This window comes from Lissotriton vulgaris, chromosome 12 (genome assembly GCF_964263255.1).
Source record: "Lissotriton vulgaris chromosome 12, aLisVul1.2, whole genome shotgun sequence".
Taxonomy (NCBI): domain Eukaryota; kingdom Metazoa; phylum Chordata; class Amphibia; order Caudata; family Salamandridae; genus Lissotriton; species Lissotriton vulgaris.
Window position 1 is genome coordinate 79738969 of NC_141700.1, and position 15255 is coordinate 79754223.

At 40.6% G+C, this 15255-nt stretch overlaps 1 protein-coding gene across 1 annotated transcript in view; it reads right to left on the reverse strand.

Annotated features, from left to right (window-relative positions):
* Window positions 1-11407: 11407 nt before the first annotated feature.
* Window positions 11408-15255, reverse strand: part of LOC147673375 (hepatic lectin-like) — a 38904-nt gene continuing 35056 nt past the window's right edge. Inside the window, exon 5 of the mRNA XM_086947236.1 lies at window positions 11408-11782. Within this exon, the coding sequence (XP_086803362.1) occupies window positions 11602-11782 (181 nt within the window). The 3' untranslated portion in view covers window positions 11408-11601. The remainder of the gene's footprint in view (window positions 11783-15255) is intronic.

Sequence of the window (15255 nt, forward strand, 5' to 3'; positions counted from 1 at the left end):
TTCCCCGGAGAAAAATATGCTCATTGCAGGTACTACTTCCCTTTGCCCTACTCACATTTTAGTGATGGTTTGCTTTCCTTCCAGTCAGTGGTTATTTTGAAAATCTGGCACAGTTCGGTGATGCGGTGAGTTCAAGGTAAATGGTTTTATTTATTATTTTATTTTACCTTTCCCTATACTTTTGTCTCTGCACTCCCCCCCCCCCCCCCCCCCCCCCGTCTCATCCCGCCCCGTCCCACCCCACCGCTGTTACCTGTGCCGGCCGTGCCTGCCTTCCATACAACGGAGCAGAACCAATGTCAGGATTTAGAGGAAAGCCAACAAACAGAAGTTTTAAGTCAAGGTCAACTTTTCATTGCAGAGTTTTAGGAATATAAAGCAGGCATGGGCGTCCAAAGAAGTTTTTCAGAGGGAAAGAGGGCATATTAAAAAAAAGAAAATAAAGATCGCGCTGCTGGTATTATACAGAAAGTTTTTTTTTTTCAGAACAAGTGAAATCTCCAGGATTCAGGGGGGGGGTGTGGTCAAGTGCTTCCTTTTTAAAATTTCTAGCAATCTGATGATTTAATCAAGGGGAAAGAGATAACATTATTTGCATTTGACATCACGAAATATTGGGGACTTTAGATAGGTCCTAGAATCAAGTCTAGCCACTGCTAAGTGACCGCTAGACCAGAGTTTCGGCAAGGACTGCTGATCCATTCATTGGCTGGGAACGTAAAGTAAAGACTGGACTCACAAGTAGGAAAAACTTGAGAGCTTTAGCCTAAGCTTGAAGCAACGAGAAATCTTGTGATCAAATCAACATGAGTAAGTATTCAGGGGAAATAATGGAAATATCATTAAGGAGATTCTCCAAATGCCGGTGTGGATATCTTCTGATGTTCACCTGAAAGCTTGGCTCACCGCATCTGCAAATGGGGATTCATTTTGGATGTTTACCTGCATTCCTGTCACTGGAGAATTAAGACCCAGACACTGAAGTGACTAGGATGGGTCAGGGCCGCCTTCAGAAATTCCATCAAATCTGTTAACAAGCGACAGCTTATGAGTTCTTCAACTCCATCTACTTCCTTTGGGAGTGGTTTTGATGTATTTTGCACATACCCAGGCACTCAAGGGGGTATCGGTTGGCTCTTTAGTCGTATAATCTTCAAAAATAATCCTACCATTAATAAAGGGCAAGGGCGTTACCCACCTCCTCATAGGCCGGGCGAAAGGCTGGGTCTCGCTGCGACTAAACAAAAAGAGGTCAGATTTAAGACTCCATTGGAGGTGAAGTGTCCTTACCCCATCCCAGAGGCAACTTACCACGGGAGGCCTAATAATGGCCGTATAGTATGAGTCTCATACTTCCCAAGTCCACTATGCTCCCCTCTATAGAGAAGAGAGGGTTACTGAGATGAAGGCAAGGCATTCAGGGCTCAGCTGCTGCCTGTCAACACTGCCTCCCTGTGTGAGACACATGCAGTGAAATCCCCTAGTTAACTTCTGGTGCCGCTGTCACTTTCCCAAGGTCCTCAAGGTTTATTGCAGCTGGCATGGGGAAGCTTCAAGAGAAGGAGAGGGAGGTGGGGAAGGTAGAGAGAAAGCAATCAGAGAGGGAGCAGAGGAAGAGAGAGAGAGAGAGAGAGAATGGAAGCATGAAAAGAGAGATTGAACAAGGAAATGAATGGAGTGGTTTTGGTTCCTCAGGTCGGCCTTGGCAGGGCCTTCTCGCTTCGTGGTGCGTGGCACTGCTTTATATTTGTAGTGGGCGCACCTTGCTTTTAGGTCTGAACTTTTTAAACACCAGGCTGTTCTTTTTCCCAAACAATTGCACATAGAAAATACATACATACATAGAGTGGCCTTTGCTCTTCATCCAATCCCTTATTAATCGGTCCTTCAGAGTTTACTTCCACCTACCGCAGCACACAGCATGGACCAGTGGGTCAGCTCTCTTCAGTCACTCACTCTCTTTACTTTGTCTGATAGCATTTTGCTTGTTCACATCCACCTAACAATGGACCCTCTCCCCATTTTCTCTTTTGACAGATTGAAGTATCCGTCAAGGAGTGAGGCAGGCTGCTCACGAATTAGTAGTAAATGTGGATTTATTAAAGAAGCAGGATAGATACATGAAGAGCCCACGCCAACCGCTGCACTGGAATCACAGGAATGCCTAGGCACAGGATTCCACATTCCAGAGCATGCGGCGAGGCGAGCTCAGCGAGAAGCACAGATCCACTTTTTTTCTTTGTTTTTAAAATTGTTTTATCTTCTCTTTTTCACCTCTCACTTCTCTGCCCTGTCCTTCCTCTCTGTTTCTCCAGCAGTCCCGGCTGCCTCTTCACTCTGCTCTAGTCCTCGCCCTTTTTGTGATGCTTGGAAAACAGCATACAAAGCACCCACATGCCATGTTAAGAACAGAAAATGTTTCTATTCTGGTACTCAAACATGGAGCCTGTGGTTTTGGCACGCGCATAACTTTACCATTAGCCCACAAAAGCTGCATCGGGTGCACCACTCTGTGGTCAATAACTTTCTCAAATGTGTGATCCTTACAATGTATTGGTTTATATTTCTGGACTTTTCAAAGGTGCAGATGTTTTGCTGGGAGTGAGCCTTTGACCAACTCATTTGTTTCAATGTAAATCATATATAAACCTATTCCTTCCGTGTGTTTTGTGAAACTAAACAAAGGCAAGCAGTATTTGTCCTCAAAGGTTGTACTGGAGCACCTTACGAATACAGGTTATGTTATGATATTTTATATTCCAGCTTCCACAGGTTTCCCACGATGCCTTATTACCCGACAAATCCTGATGTTGTCTTTCCCCCTTTCTCTCATTTTTCTCAGTAGCTGAATTGGATGAACCTGTAACATCCTGAAGCTATTTGTGCTTTCCGGAGAGGCCTTGTCCTCCTGGAGCCTTTTCTCTATCTGTTCCAACTGATATCCACTTTCAGCAGCAGTTCACTGTGGGGCTCATAACATCTTACAGCCCAGACATACTCAAAAAGCAAAGTCTAGACCTTTGAAAACTGGCAACTACAGATCTAAAGGAAAAGGACGATAAAAGAGAAACCGATCTCCTGCTATTAGAGTGATTTGCAGGAAATTATTTCTTTCAGATGCCAAAGTTGGTATCAGACCCCAGCGTGAAGCTGCATCCGCATTAATCCTCATTTGGGATGACCTTAAAAATGCTGGTGAAAATTGAGTCACTGATTTCTGTTATAATGGTTGTTAATTATTTGTTCATTTTTATTATCACCTTTACTTACTCCATTTGGTTGATTGGTACATCCTATACCCCCTATGTTGCCACTTTCATTGTTCCCAGATGATGTCATCGACTGCTGGTAGTTGTGAAATGCTGCTGAGAGAAGTGCGAGGAGACCTGCTGAGAGAAGATCTTAGGGGGTGGCTTTTGAAGTCTTAATAAATTCATCTTCTCTACCCACTTGAGTAGTTTCTCAACAGTGACGAGGATCAATCGGTCTATGCGGGAGACAACTGTTCTGCCTTTTCTCCAGGGCCTTCATCTATTCCTCAACTGATCAGTTATTTCCTATTAAGTCAGTATATTCACACTGGTGGTATGTACTCAACTACCACTTGATTATCCTGCATAACCTTCTATACACTATTAACTTATTATTATGATTGGGTCTGGATTCCCACAAGATTGTTATGGCTTATAGTGTCCACCGTTTAGTTCCTGCATGAATGATGCTTCCTCTTCCCTCCTCAAGACATTAGTTCCTTTTTCAGCATAAACTACAGCTTTACACTCTCTTCTTTAGTTCTGGATAATGATCGTTTACCACTCATGTGAAACTGCCATTATCTACATGGCGCAGAAAGGATTCATTAAAGTTGTTTGCTAAACGTCTCTACATTTAATAGTTTCAAATACCTCATATCTTGTTCGACTCAATGGAGCCCATTGCCCTCAATCGCTTTACTCTAACGCTGCGTATTTCAGTTGACAAGGCCAGAACGACGAGTAGGCTTGGTACCTGGAAACCGCTGCTGTTAACTTGGCAACAGAGAAGTCTCCTGTTATTTCATTGGCTGGTAGACATCCAGGTATCATTCACACTCTCAATTAACCCAATGGGGGTGATCCTGTGTGGGTTCAGAGAATATCCATGAAGGAAAGCGTCTGAAAACATCAAAGTAAAAACAAAGAAAGTCAAGACTCTAAACAAGGATTAAAGGACCAACTTTGGACTGTAGGTGAATTGGTGATTCTTAAAAGTCCAAGCCAACACGATGATCAATCAGCTCATCTCATCTCATTTTGTCTTGCTTCATCTCGTCTCATCTCATCCTATGAAAATTTCTAAGAAAAAACATAATGTAGTTCTGATGTAAGGGTCTACACTTGGAGTTTGGATAGATCGGCACATTGTCCTATCATTTATGGGGACAGACATTCCAACTTATCAAGAGTAAATGCTGAATCTCCTACCTTTCCTTCAAAAGTTTCTAGGCAAGGCCAAAATTCTGTATGGTACAAGGACTATGTAATGAGTTGAGATGTAGTTCCATCGCACATGTTTATTCAGCATTTATTAAACATTCTGCACAATATGAACGTCACTAGCCATGATGTATTGTATTGTATATTAGAAATAATGATAATGATATTTTTATTACCTCAATACCTTGCTATGTATTTTTTTCTCGTCATATTTTCTTACTTCATTCGTGTCACTTTAATGTAATGTACTCTGTATTAATGGTTTCACACTACATAAAGGGAACAATGTGTTATATTTGTTATTAATTGTTAGCACATTTTTATTATTATCTCTACTTACCTCGTGGTAAACTCACTTACACCCTATGATGCCACTTTCCTTAACCCCGATGATGTCATCGATTGTTGGTAGTTGGAATCCCAATGAGAGAATTGTGAGGAGACCTACCTGAGAGAAAAGCATAGGAGGTGGCTTTTAAAGTATTAATACATAGATCTACTCTACCTCTACCCATTGGAGTAGTTTCTTCGCTACCCCATCCCATAATAGGAATGAATCTCTTCTGCCTTTTATTTCGGGGTGAATTTGCATGTTCTCCCACCTACATTTCCATTCCAATTGATGCTTGTTCACTCAAGTGCATAATAGGATCCATGATAAGACCTGTTCTGATTACTACTTATTGACGATAATGAAAGTTTGTGGGTGCACTCACTCCAACTTTGATTACCAAGCTGAAGTCATTGTAAAATGAGGGAAAACATCAGAAAACAAGCATTCCCTGTTCTGGCACTGCTTCTTGACCGTATAAAATTGGATGTGCTGGAACCATCCCAAAGTCAATGCTTCAAAAACTGGAATTCTCACCTGAAGAAAATAGACAATTCAGTCTGAGCCTACTCAGTCCAGCACCTTTACATGTCAGTTGAGTGATCTGATCCCAGGGATATCATTCAAAAAGTCATTCTTCCCCTACAACATTCATGATTGGGATTTACAGTCAGTAGGAGGACCAGGCTTCGATTGGAGAGTCTGGGCTTGCATTTTCAGCCCTGTCCTTAAAGTTATGTGTCTACTGCATTATTATGCATTGACTCCCTTAAACAACATGGGCATGGTGACAGAGCCTGCTGATGTCGGTAGGCTTGCATCTATGCACCTACAGCCTTCCTGGGGCGGACATGCCTGTACTTTAAAGGATGTACGTGTCACACCTTTGCTCTAAATCTCCAGAGTTCGTGTTATTTGCCAAGAACAACCAATAAGTGACTTCATAAAACTGGGTGAAGGACATGACCTTTGAGTGCTTCGAACCCCATCTTTCACTGGATGCAACTTGAATTGACCCTGAACACCAACCTTACCCTTAATAAACACATTGGCAAAAAAAAACAAGGACAGCCTGGTACCAACTTTCTCTTCTAAAGAGGGTGAAACAATTTCTTCTGAAAGTGACTTTACATCTGTTTTTCAAGCTCTGGTATTCTGGTATCTGGGTGGTGGTCATGCCCTTATCTATGGCCGCCAACACTTTACACTGGCACCCCCTTAGAATCATCGTAGATGGTGCAGCACGTCATCCAGGGCCTGACGAAAAAAGGATCACATCACCTCCAGCCTCATGGAATTCTATTGGCTCTCATTGCCAGCCCAACCCATCTTGAAAACCAGCTGCATCATTTACAAAGCCATCATGACTGGCACCACACTTACCTTGCAGACACTGGTGGTTGTCGGCACCCCAGATTCAGGACATCATTAGACTGTTAGTCTTTTACAACTATGCACCCAGGATCTGGAACAATATCCCTATATCTATCAGGAATGCCCAAATGCTGCTCAATTTCGGAAAGAGTTGAAGATGCACCTTTGTAAAGAACACTACATTACAATGCATTAACGCCCGCCATCACTCGACCACGACCCTGTATAGAGATCCACCGCCTTTCAGATAGGTTCACGCTAATGAAATATCACATACAAATACAAAAGTACAAATAAATTACGGTGGGAATGTAATTCGGTCCATCACTGCTCATGTAATTCATGAGCAGTGGACAGGACCTTTTTTTGCCCCCTGCCTACTTGCGTCTTCCTTTTCAGCACCCTGTGCCTGTTCAATCCTCCCCTAGTGGAGATGCAGTGCAACCAGGTGGAAACTTTAGCCCTTCCTTCTCTTCACACCCTCAATACTTGCACACTCACACATTATGCACCCAAGTGCAAATACTTCTGCAGATTAGCACTTGACCAATATGTATGTTTTCCTCATAGCCAAATCTGGAAAACGCTTTTGGGATTCATGACCAAAGAGAGTATAGAACCAGTTACAATACGCTATCCTCCGATTACCTCTCACACACCCGACATGCCCTCTTCAGCACAACACAAACGTCATAGGATTTTGCGTCATGGTGGTGGAATCATTGAACAATTAAGCACAACCATCCCCCGACTTTCTAAGCGCCGCAAGTGCTAAAAAGAGCAAAAAATGATTCATGCCTATTTTAATTTGAGCTTCTGCTCATAGGTTGGTTAAAAAGAAGAGTTGTGAGCTCAGTGTTCTGTGCTCCAGGTTAAGAAAGGTTGAACCACATTCAATATATTTCCAGGTCAGAGTTTACCTTCAAGACAAATCAGGTCATTTCTCTGAGTCACAGGATTCAAGGAGGCCTCTTCTGAAACTCAGAGGCCTCTTACCCTGCAATGGAGACAGATGAAAACTGGAGGCGTTGTCTTTTTTCAGTCATTCAATATTTTTATTACAACACTAAAACCGTGATATCCACAGGTCTGTAGGTATTAAGAAATATTTTCAATTGTGTTACATTTGAATGAGCAAATTTCCATTTCAATTCAGATTCATCTACATTATGTACCAGAAGATGAGGATAAAGTGATTAACATTTATGAGAGTTACATTATTTTATTTGCATGACAGGGTTACAGCCCCATTAGGGTTTTACCACCAAAGTAAACTTTGCAATGCAAGAGGATTTACACATCAACGCTCTGAATGAGATCTCTTTGGTGACCAGCCGCTTCAAAAATAAAATAGTTACTAACTTTTTAGAGTGAAATTAATTCTTAACCTGATGACACATGTTTAAGCGCAATTTGCTGCTTCCTTAAAGTTAAAAAATTAAACAGCAACCTTATTTGACCATGACATGTCAAACCACACCAGTTATCAAATGGAAATACATATTTATGATTTCATCTGTAGTTTAACTCTCAATATGTTCTTGATAATTCACAGACACTGTCCTTTCACCATTACTGCAATAGGTGGCCGTGGTCCAACCATCTTTACTATTCAGCTCATTACAATCATGAAAGTTGATGAACTAAACCAAAACATTGTCACTTTCTGTGATCTAGTGAAAGCATCTTGTGTCTTCATCCTTCCTTTTGCTCCATTCCCTTATTGTTCCACCCATCTCCGGCTTCTCTTCCACTGACCCTTCCTTTCTCTCTCCTTCTCCGTATGCACATGTTTCTGTATTTTCTCCATCTCAACGTTCTCCTTTTGCTTCTTCTACTTTTCTGCAGTCTTTTCTTTATCCTTCCCATTATCTTTTCCCTCCTCCTTCTATTCCTTCTCCATTTCTCATCCTTTTTTTCAATGTGTCTTTCCCTCCTCTTGTCTTGCTCTCTTTTTCTCAGTATTCTTTGCCTCCTTCTCCCTTGCCATTTTCTTCTTAATGTATCTTTCTTTCTTTCTTTCTTTCTTTCTTTCTTTCTTTCTTTCTTTCTTTCTTTCTTTCTTTCTTTCTTTCTTTCTTTCTTTCTTTCTTTCTTTCTTTCTTTCTTTCTTTCTTTCTTTCTTTCTTTCTTTCTTTCTTTCTTTCTTTCTTTCTTTCTTTCTTTCTTTCTTTCTTTCTTTCTTTCTTTCTTTCTTTCTTTCTTTCTTTCTTTCTTTCTTTCTTTCTTTCTTTCTTTCTTTCTTTCTTTCTTTCTTTCTTTCTTTCTTTCTTTCTTTCTTTCTTTCTTTCTTTCTTTCTTTCTTTCTTTCTCTTCTTTCTTTCTTTCTTTCTTTCTTTCTTTCTTTCTTTCTTTCTTTCTTTCTTTCTTTCTTTCTTTCTTTCTTTCTTTCTTTCTTTCTTTCTTTCTTTCTTTCTTTCTTTCTTTCTTTCTTTCTTTCTTTCTTTCTTTCTTTCTTTCTTTCTTTCTTTCTTTCTTTCTTTCTTTCTTTCTTTCTTTCTTTCTTTCTTTCTTTCTTTCTTTCTTTCTTTCTTTCTTTCTTTCTTTCTTTCTTTCTTTCTTTCTTTCTTTCTTTCTTTCTTTCTTTCTTTCTTTCTTTCTTTCTTTCTTTCTTTCTTTCTTTCTTTCTTTCTTTCTTTCTTTCTTTCTTTCTTTCTTTCTTTCTTTCTCTTTCTTTCTTTCTTTCTTTCTTTCTTTCTTTCTTTCTTTCTTTCTTTCTTTCTTTCTTTCTTTCTTTCTTTCTTTCTTTCTTTCTTTCTTTCTTTTTCTTTCTTTCTTTCTTTCTTTCTTTCTTTCTTTCTTTCTTTCTTTCTTTCTTTCTTTCTTTCTTTCTTTCTTTCTTTCTTTCTTTCTTTCTTTCTCTTTCTTTCTTTCTTTCTTTCTTCTTTCTTCTTTCTCCCTCTCTCCTTCCTTCTTATCCCTCCTCCCCATCTGCTGTTTCCACTTTCCTCCTTCTCCTTTGTCTATTACGGGACTACATTGGGCCTATACTCTTTATTCTTCTGTAACCCATCCTCATTTTCACATTCATACTTCTCCTCCTGCCTCTCAATCTATCCTCACCCTGCTTCCACTCCCCATTTCCCTTTCCACCTTCTCCAACTTCCCTGTTTTCTTTTTTCCCTTCTTTCTCTCTATTTCTCTCTCTCTCTCTTCATCTCCTCCATTTTCTTCACCTCCATCTCTTATTAGTGCTCACACTCTTTATTGTCATTCTGTTCCTCCTGCTGCTCACTCTCTCTTTCCTCCTTTTGTTCTTCTTCACTGTCTTCCTTTCTTGTGCTTCTTGTGTTTCACTACATTGTCTTTTTGTCAAGCAGAATGATGTCCACCAATGACCTATTTTCCAAGATATCATGCCTCAGCGCACGCTACATCCCTTCCTAAATACTTCTTGCTGTACATGTGCAAAGCATAATATTACAATGTAGTTTTTCTTCTTTTCCTCACAAAACAGAAAAGCGAATAAGTCCTGCATTTTTCTTTGTTCAATCTTTTTACTTAGGATGTTCTCAACTGGTCAAACCCTCTCCTGCGTTGCTTCTATGGACGACAGGCTTCATAAAATATCTTAGCTTTCCCCGCTCTACCACACATGATTACTCCTTTTTAATTCCAGTTCTCTTTTTGTACTTACTGATGATAGTAATCATTGCCACAGACGGGTTGGTCATGCTTCTCAAGCATCAGAAGGTCAGTGTTCACTTATTCAACATCAAAAGACAACTGTTGGGAGTAACTTTCAGGTGTAATCCATTCTTAAGAGGCATGGGCGCAATGTCGCTTCAGCAAAGAGACATATATTTCATATTGCTGTATAGCCAGTTGATGATTTAGTCAGGCCTGTTTTAAGAATATTCTTATTGCGCCACAGAGACTATCCAACCTATGAAGTTCTTCTCTCTTCCACAGGTTATGCCTTAGAGTGAAAATATTAAAAGCATATCCTGTGTTTGTTTTTATTTTGGATAACAGGTACTTAGAAATTTTCAGAGATGTTTAGTATCGACAAACAGCTATATAAATATATCTCAGTTTATAACCTATATCTATTTGCGTGAGACGCAGCCCAGTTACAGGCCAAACAAAGATGGCTGGTATACGGCCATACTGCTGACAATGTCCAATTGTACCAATGTTCACACTGCCAAGTACTCAGGCCTAGTTCTACGTTTCACTGTTATGCGATTTGGGTCACAACAGGAATTCTGCTTGATTCCATATGACATGAAAAGTAGTAGTTTTCCATGCTCTAATACAAGAAGTGGTCAAACCTGGAATTTGTCACAGAAAATGCTTCTGAATTCAGAATTTACATGTGGAGATCGACGCGGTACCATTGACGTTCACAAACCTTCTCCATTGCAAAGGGAACAAGCATTTGCAATGCAATAGGTCTCGCATTTGTGAGACTTTAAGCTATTGGCATTGTGAACGACAATGCCTTATATGTATCTGTTTGTTAATTAGCACATTAATAAACGGCATTGTCATTTACAATGCCAATAGCTCAAACTCTTGTTAATGCGAGACCTATTCAAAGAAACAGCCGCCATTGCCCCGGGCTGCTCGAAAATTGAAAGCACTCATGGCGCCCTGAATGTTGCAGGAAAGCAGGTTGTGCCTGCAGTAGGAGAAACTTTTGTGTTTTCAGACTAAATAAGTTGTATAGTGTAACAACCGAAGTTAAAGGGCCAGTCCTCATGGGAGGTTACAAATGAAGACAAGGCAGACTAATAAGCCTATTAACGAATCAGAAGCCAACATTTACAAAGGGCACTGACACAAGCCAATGACAAATATGGACGGAGAGTGGGCGGGAATTCTATTCCATACTCCAATACAGCATGCCGCAGACCAGCACATGTGCTGCCCTGGCTAGACCTCAAAAGTAGTAAAAGCACAGTAAATTTTAAGTCTCGAGGACTGTGAAATGATTGTTTAGGAGGCCCAAGTACATACACTGCAGATGTACATTGAGACTGCCACCCCCACGATAACACACTTTCTTGTACTGTACTGTTTTACATAATAATTCCTGAAGAATTCCTTCTTATCATAAATGTTGCAACTTATTTAACTTACTGCAGTGTGCCTTTTCTTTCAATTCCACCCCTTTTCTTCATAGTTTACACTATCACCGGTTCTGGCCTTTAGAAGACTTTTCTGTTTTTTCTTTTAAACATTTTTTTCATCAATTTACAATACATTGCATTCACTGTTTCTAGAAATCTAGTTAAGCAAAATCTTTCTCTTTCTCATATACATGGGAATTAGGCGTCACTAATATTAACATTTTGGCAAACTAACCCCTGTTGCCCCATGAGAATTGTGCATTCAGTCGCTGTATGTAAATGTGGCCTGTTGTTTGTTAACATAAAAGGGCTTTACTAAAAGCGATCCATTGTCTGGCTCAGTATTTCATGGGCTGAAATCCATCTTCCTGTCCTCCGCCTCTTTTTCGCAGATGAAGTTGTATCCATTGCCACAATAGTCATCATTCCAGAGACTCGAAGTTCCTCTGCACGCTGGTCTTATAGAGCCCATTGTGGCGCAATCCTCTAAGGCTCCAAAGTTATCAGGTTGCTTACAGTCCCAAAATCTAGAAAAACATAAGGATCAAGAAATGTGTTTCAATTTACGAAAATGTTGGAATATCTGCCTGTTAGCCAGCGGTTCCCATTTCATCTAGCCAGCGGTACCCATTTCATCGGCCTCAGAAGGATGAAAGGCTGAGTGAACCCAATGGGATGCAAACCTGTGGCCATGAGGCCAAACCCAGGCTTCTGAAGAGAAGTGGGCATTACATCTACTGAGTACAAAATATGTTTTTTCCCGAGATGTACACTCCTGATTGAGATATCTAAGTCTCATTCTTTCTAATACCTGATATCTAAGAGGTTTTTCCACCCCACAGTATTGCCACAGGTCAACCTAATTGAAGAAACACTTTCACCCGCATAAGCCAGCCATGTTATGCTATGTGGCAACTGCTGTGTGATTTGTGTATTGGGTTTTGTTGTTCTATCTTATGTGTTGTGTTCTATTGTGTTGCATTGCATTATGTTTTACATTTCAATCCTGCTCAGGATGTCATGTTATGGTTTAGACAACTCTAGGATGTCTCAAAAGGGATGAATTTAGAAAGTACAGAGAGAGAGAGAGAGCAAAATTGAGGAAATCAAGAAAGGAGCCCTGTTGATAGAGGGATCTTCCTCACAATGTAACTATAACATTACACAGAACACTGAGGAAAGCCTGAAGAAATTGTTAGAGGCTCAGCCAAATCTATCACCATAGAACTCTATCTCCCCCGTTCCTCTAATTTGACTTATTTTCACAACCCTCCATTTTTAGGTCTCGCATTAGCCAGCGCGCATGTGCTGCACTGTGAGGCATTTAGTAAGGGCTTTTGAGCTCTGAACGCATGCTCGTATGTGTACTTTTTGTTAGTAGCCCACAATTGGCCTGTGAATGCGTCTTTCTTAAAAAGACAGCAAACAATTAGTCCAAGGCGGGTGATTTTCCCGTCTTCTTTGTTCCCTGGCCTAGGGTGCTCGGGAGCAAGCATTAATGCCACTTGTTTCCAATTATCGCGTTGGCATTAATTGGAAACAGATGGTGCTTGCGTTTCTTCCTTGTTTTCCTTAAGAATAAACCTCATGGGAGCTATGAACACTGCCTCGGGCTATGTCTTTGAAAATGGAGACTACACCAGGCATCCCAGACTTACCAGGATTTTCCTATTTTACTTTGGCAATCTACCCAGGCAAATGTCAGTAATATTAGCACATGTGCACATTTTACTTTTCTACCCCAACCAACACTTTTATTTAACTACATTAGGATGATGAAAGAGTAGTGAGAAAACATCACTTTCCCAGCCTGCATCCTGACCGTGAGCCCACCCCAAAGGCCCGTGACCTTTTAGCGTGTGTTGTTTTGAGCATTGAGGTCCCACACCTGTTATCCGACTAACCCGCCAGCAACAATATTGTTAATCGATGTTGTGACTTTGGGCATCAGAACCTTTTTTAAAAAACAAAATATCCATGTACGCATTCACCAGAACATCATTCATAGATATGCAATTTTAAATCCATTCATCTATCCATCCATCCATGCATTCTCCCACCCATCCATCTGTCTATTATTTTGAGCATGCATTCATCCATACATCCTTCTAGACACACTCTTCTATACAGGCATCCACCAATAAGCACAGTCAGGGAGCATTTATCCATCCCTCTGCACTCACTTTACCATTTACCTGCCCATGAATCAATCATCCATACATCCATACATTCGACTGTTTCCATCATCCAAGGCATTCGTCTGGTCCTGCAGGTATCTATCCGTTATTCTAGACAGATTTTGGCTTTCACTTATCCACCCGTCCATGTATGCATTCAATAGAACATTATTCATACTCATGCAATTTTCAATCCATTCATCTATCTATCCATCCATTCGCCCTCCTACCCATCCATCTGTCCATTATTCTGAGCATGCATTCATCCAACAATACTTCCAGATCCAGACACACTCTTATATACAGGCATCCACCAATTTATCAATGTATTCATTCACCAGAGCATCCAGCCATCCCATGCAATCTACCATCCACACCTTCGCGCCTCCATCTTTCCTTGCACCCATCCATGTTTCTGGTTACCAAAGCCTCGAATTAATGTTTAATTGCTTGCCCAGTAAACCATGCTCAGATTTATGAAACGTTGGCACTGTCTTGATAGGCGTGAATGCTCATGTTTTTTTGGCGAGTTTACAAAAAGTCCCCGGCTTTAAGAGTTTGGACAGCTTGAGAAAGTATGTGGCTTAACTGTTAGAGCTGCCAACGTTGAAACTGGTCAACCAGATTTGAGTTTGTGAGTGGGCGCAACATCCTGTGTTTATCGGAAAATAAATCCCTTAATCGCAAGTGCCTACCAAAATAAATAATGCATCCTTGTGAAACATAGCTGGTGCTCACGAAAGGGCTCCAATACCTTTGTGTGGAGTTTGCGCTATCTAAAACTGCATAAAACATAATCCTGAATCAAGTGCAAACATGCAGACAGCGACAGTTTTTGCCTTAAGGCCCCCCCCCCCACACACCCGCTATTAATATTATAGACAATAATTTGACACAAGTATTGAAAGGCGATAACGTCTGTTGTAAATCATTTAAGTATCTAAAAACACAAAAGAGAAGCCCCCCTAAAAAAACCATTAGGAAACGGACACTAAACATCCTGGCATTTGGTTTAAAACAAAACACCACTTCAAAATAAATGTAAGATGATCGGGCATGCTTAAAAGTGTTGCTTAATGTATAACTATGTAATTATGTTGAAAGTGGCGCTTCACTGTACTTTTATTGAAATGTTGTGTCTGAGGCTTCCCTGCATTCATTTTGTATTATTGGTAATAAGTAGTGCCTGTGGCCTTAATGTATAAGGGTGTAATCACGTATACCGCCGCTTCCCCTCAGTTACACTACAATGCTGTTGTTACAAGTGTCACCAGGAAACAGACCAGCGGCGCCACTGTGACATAAGCCAGAGATAGCCCCCCTCCTCTATTCCGCTTCCCACTCAGCCGAGCCCTTTGTTTACGATTAGTTGCTAACACCTTCCATCTCCCCTAAGCCTGTTCTTTCTACTGCCAGCCCTTTACCACACTATTTTGAATGGGGCTTAATTTCAGCTGGAGTATGGCTAAACGCGCATAACAAAATCCTCAAAAAACGTGACACAGTACATAACACGTAATAATTATGAAGAAAAAAAAATACTATACATGTTAATTAAAACAAAATAACAGATTTAAAAAAAAAATTGTTTTGCCTCGCTCTACCCAGTAGTGCTCTATTAAACATATTTAATCGGATCCTCAGGTGCTCCCTGCTTAATTCCCTTCTGCCTTTCCTCTATCACACCCCCCCATATTACAACTTAACATGTCCACATTTCACTTTTCTACCCAAACCAACCCTTTTACTTTACTACATTAGGATGATGAAAGAGTGGACAAAAATATCACTTTCCCAGCCTGCAGCCTGAACGCAGCCCGCCT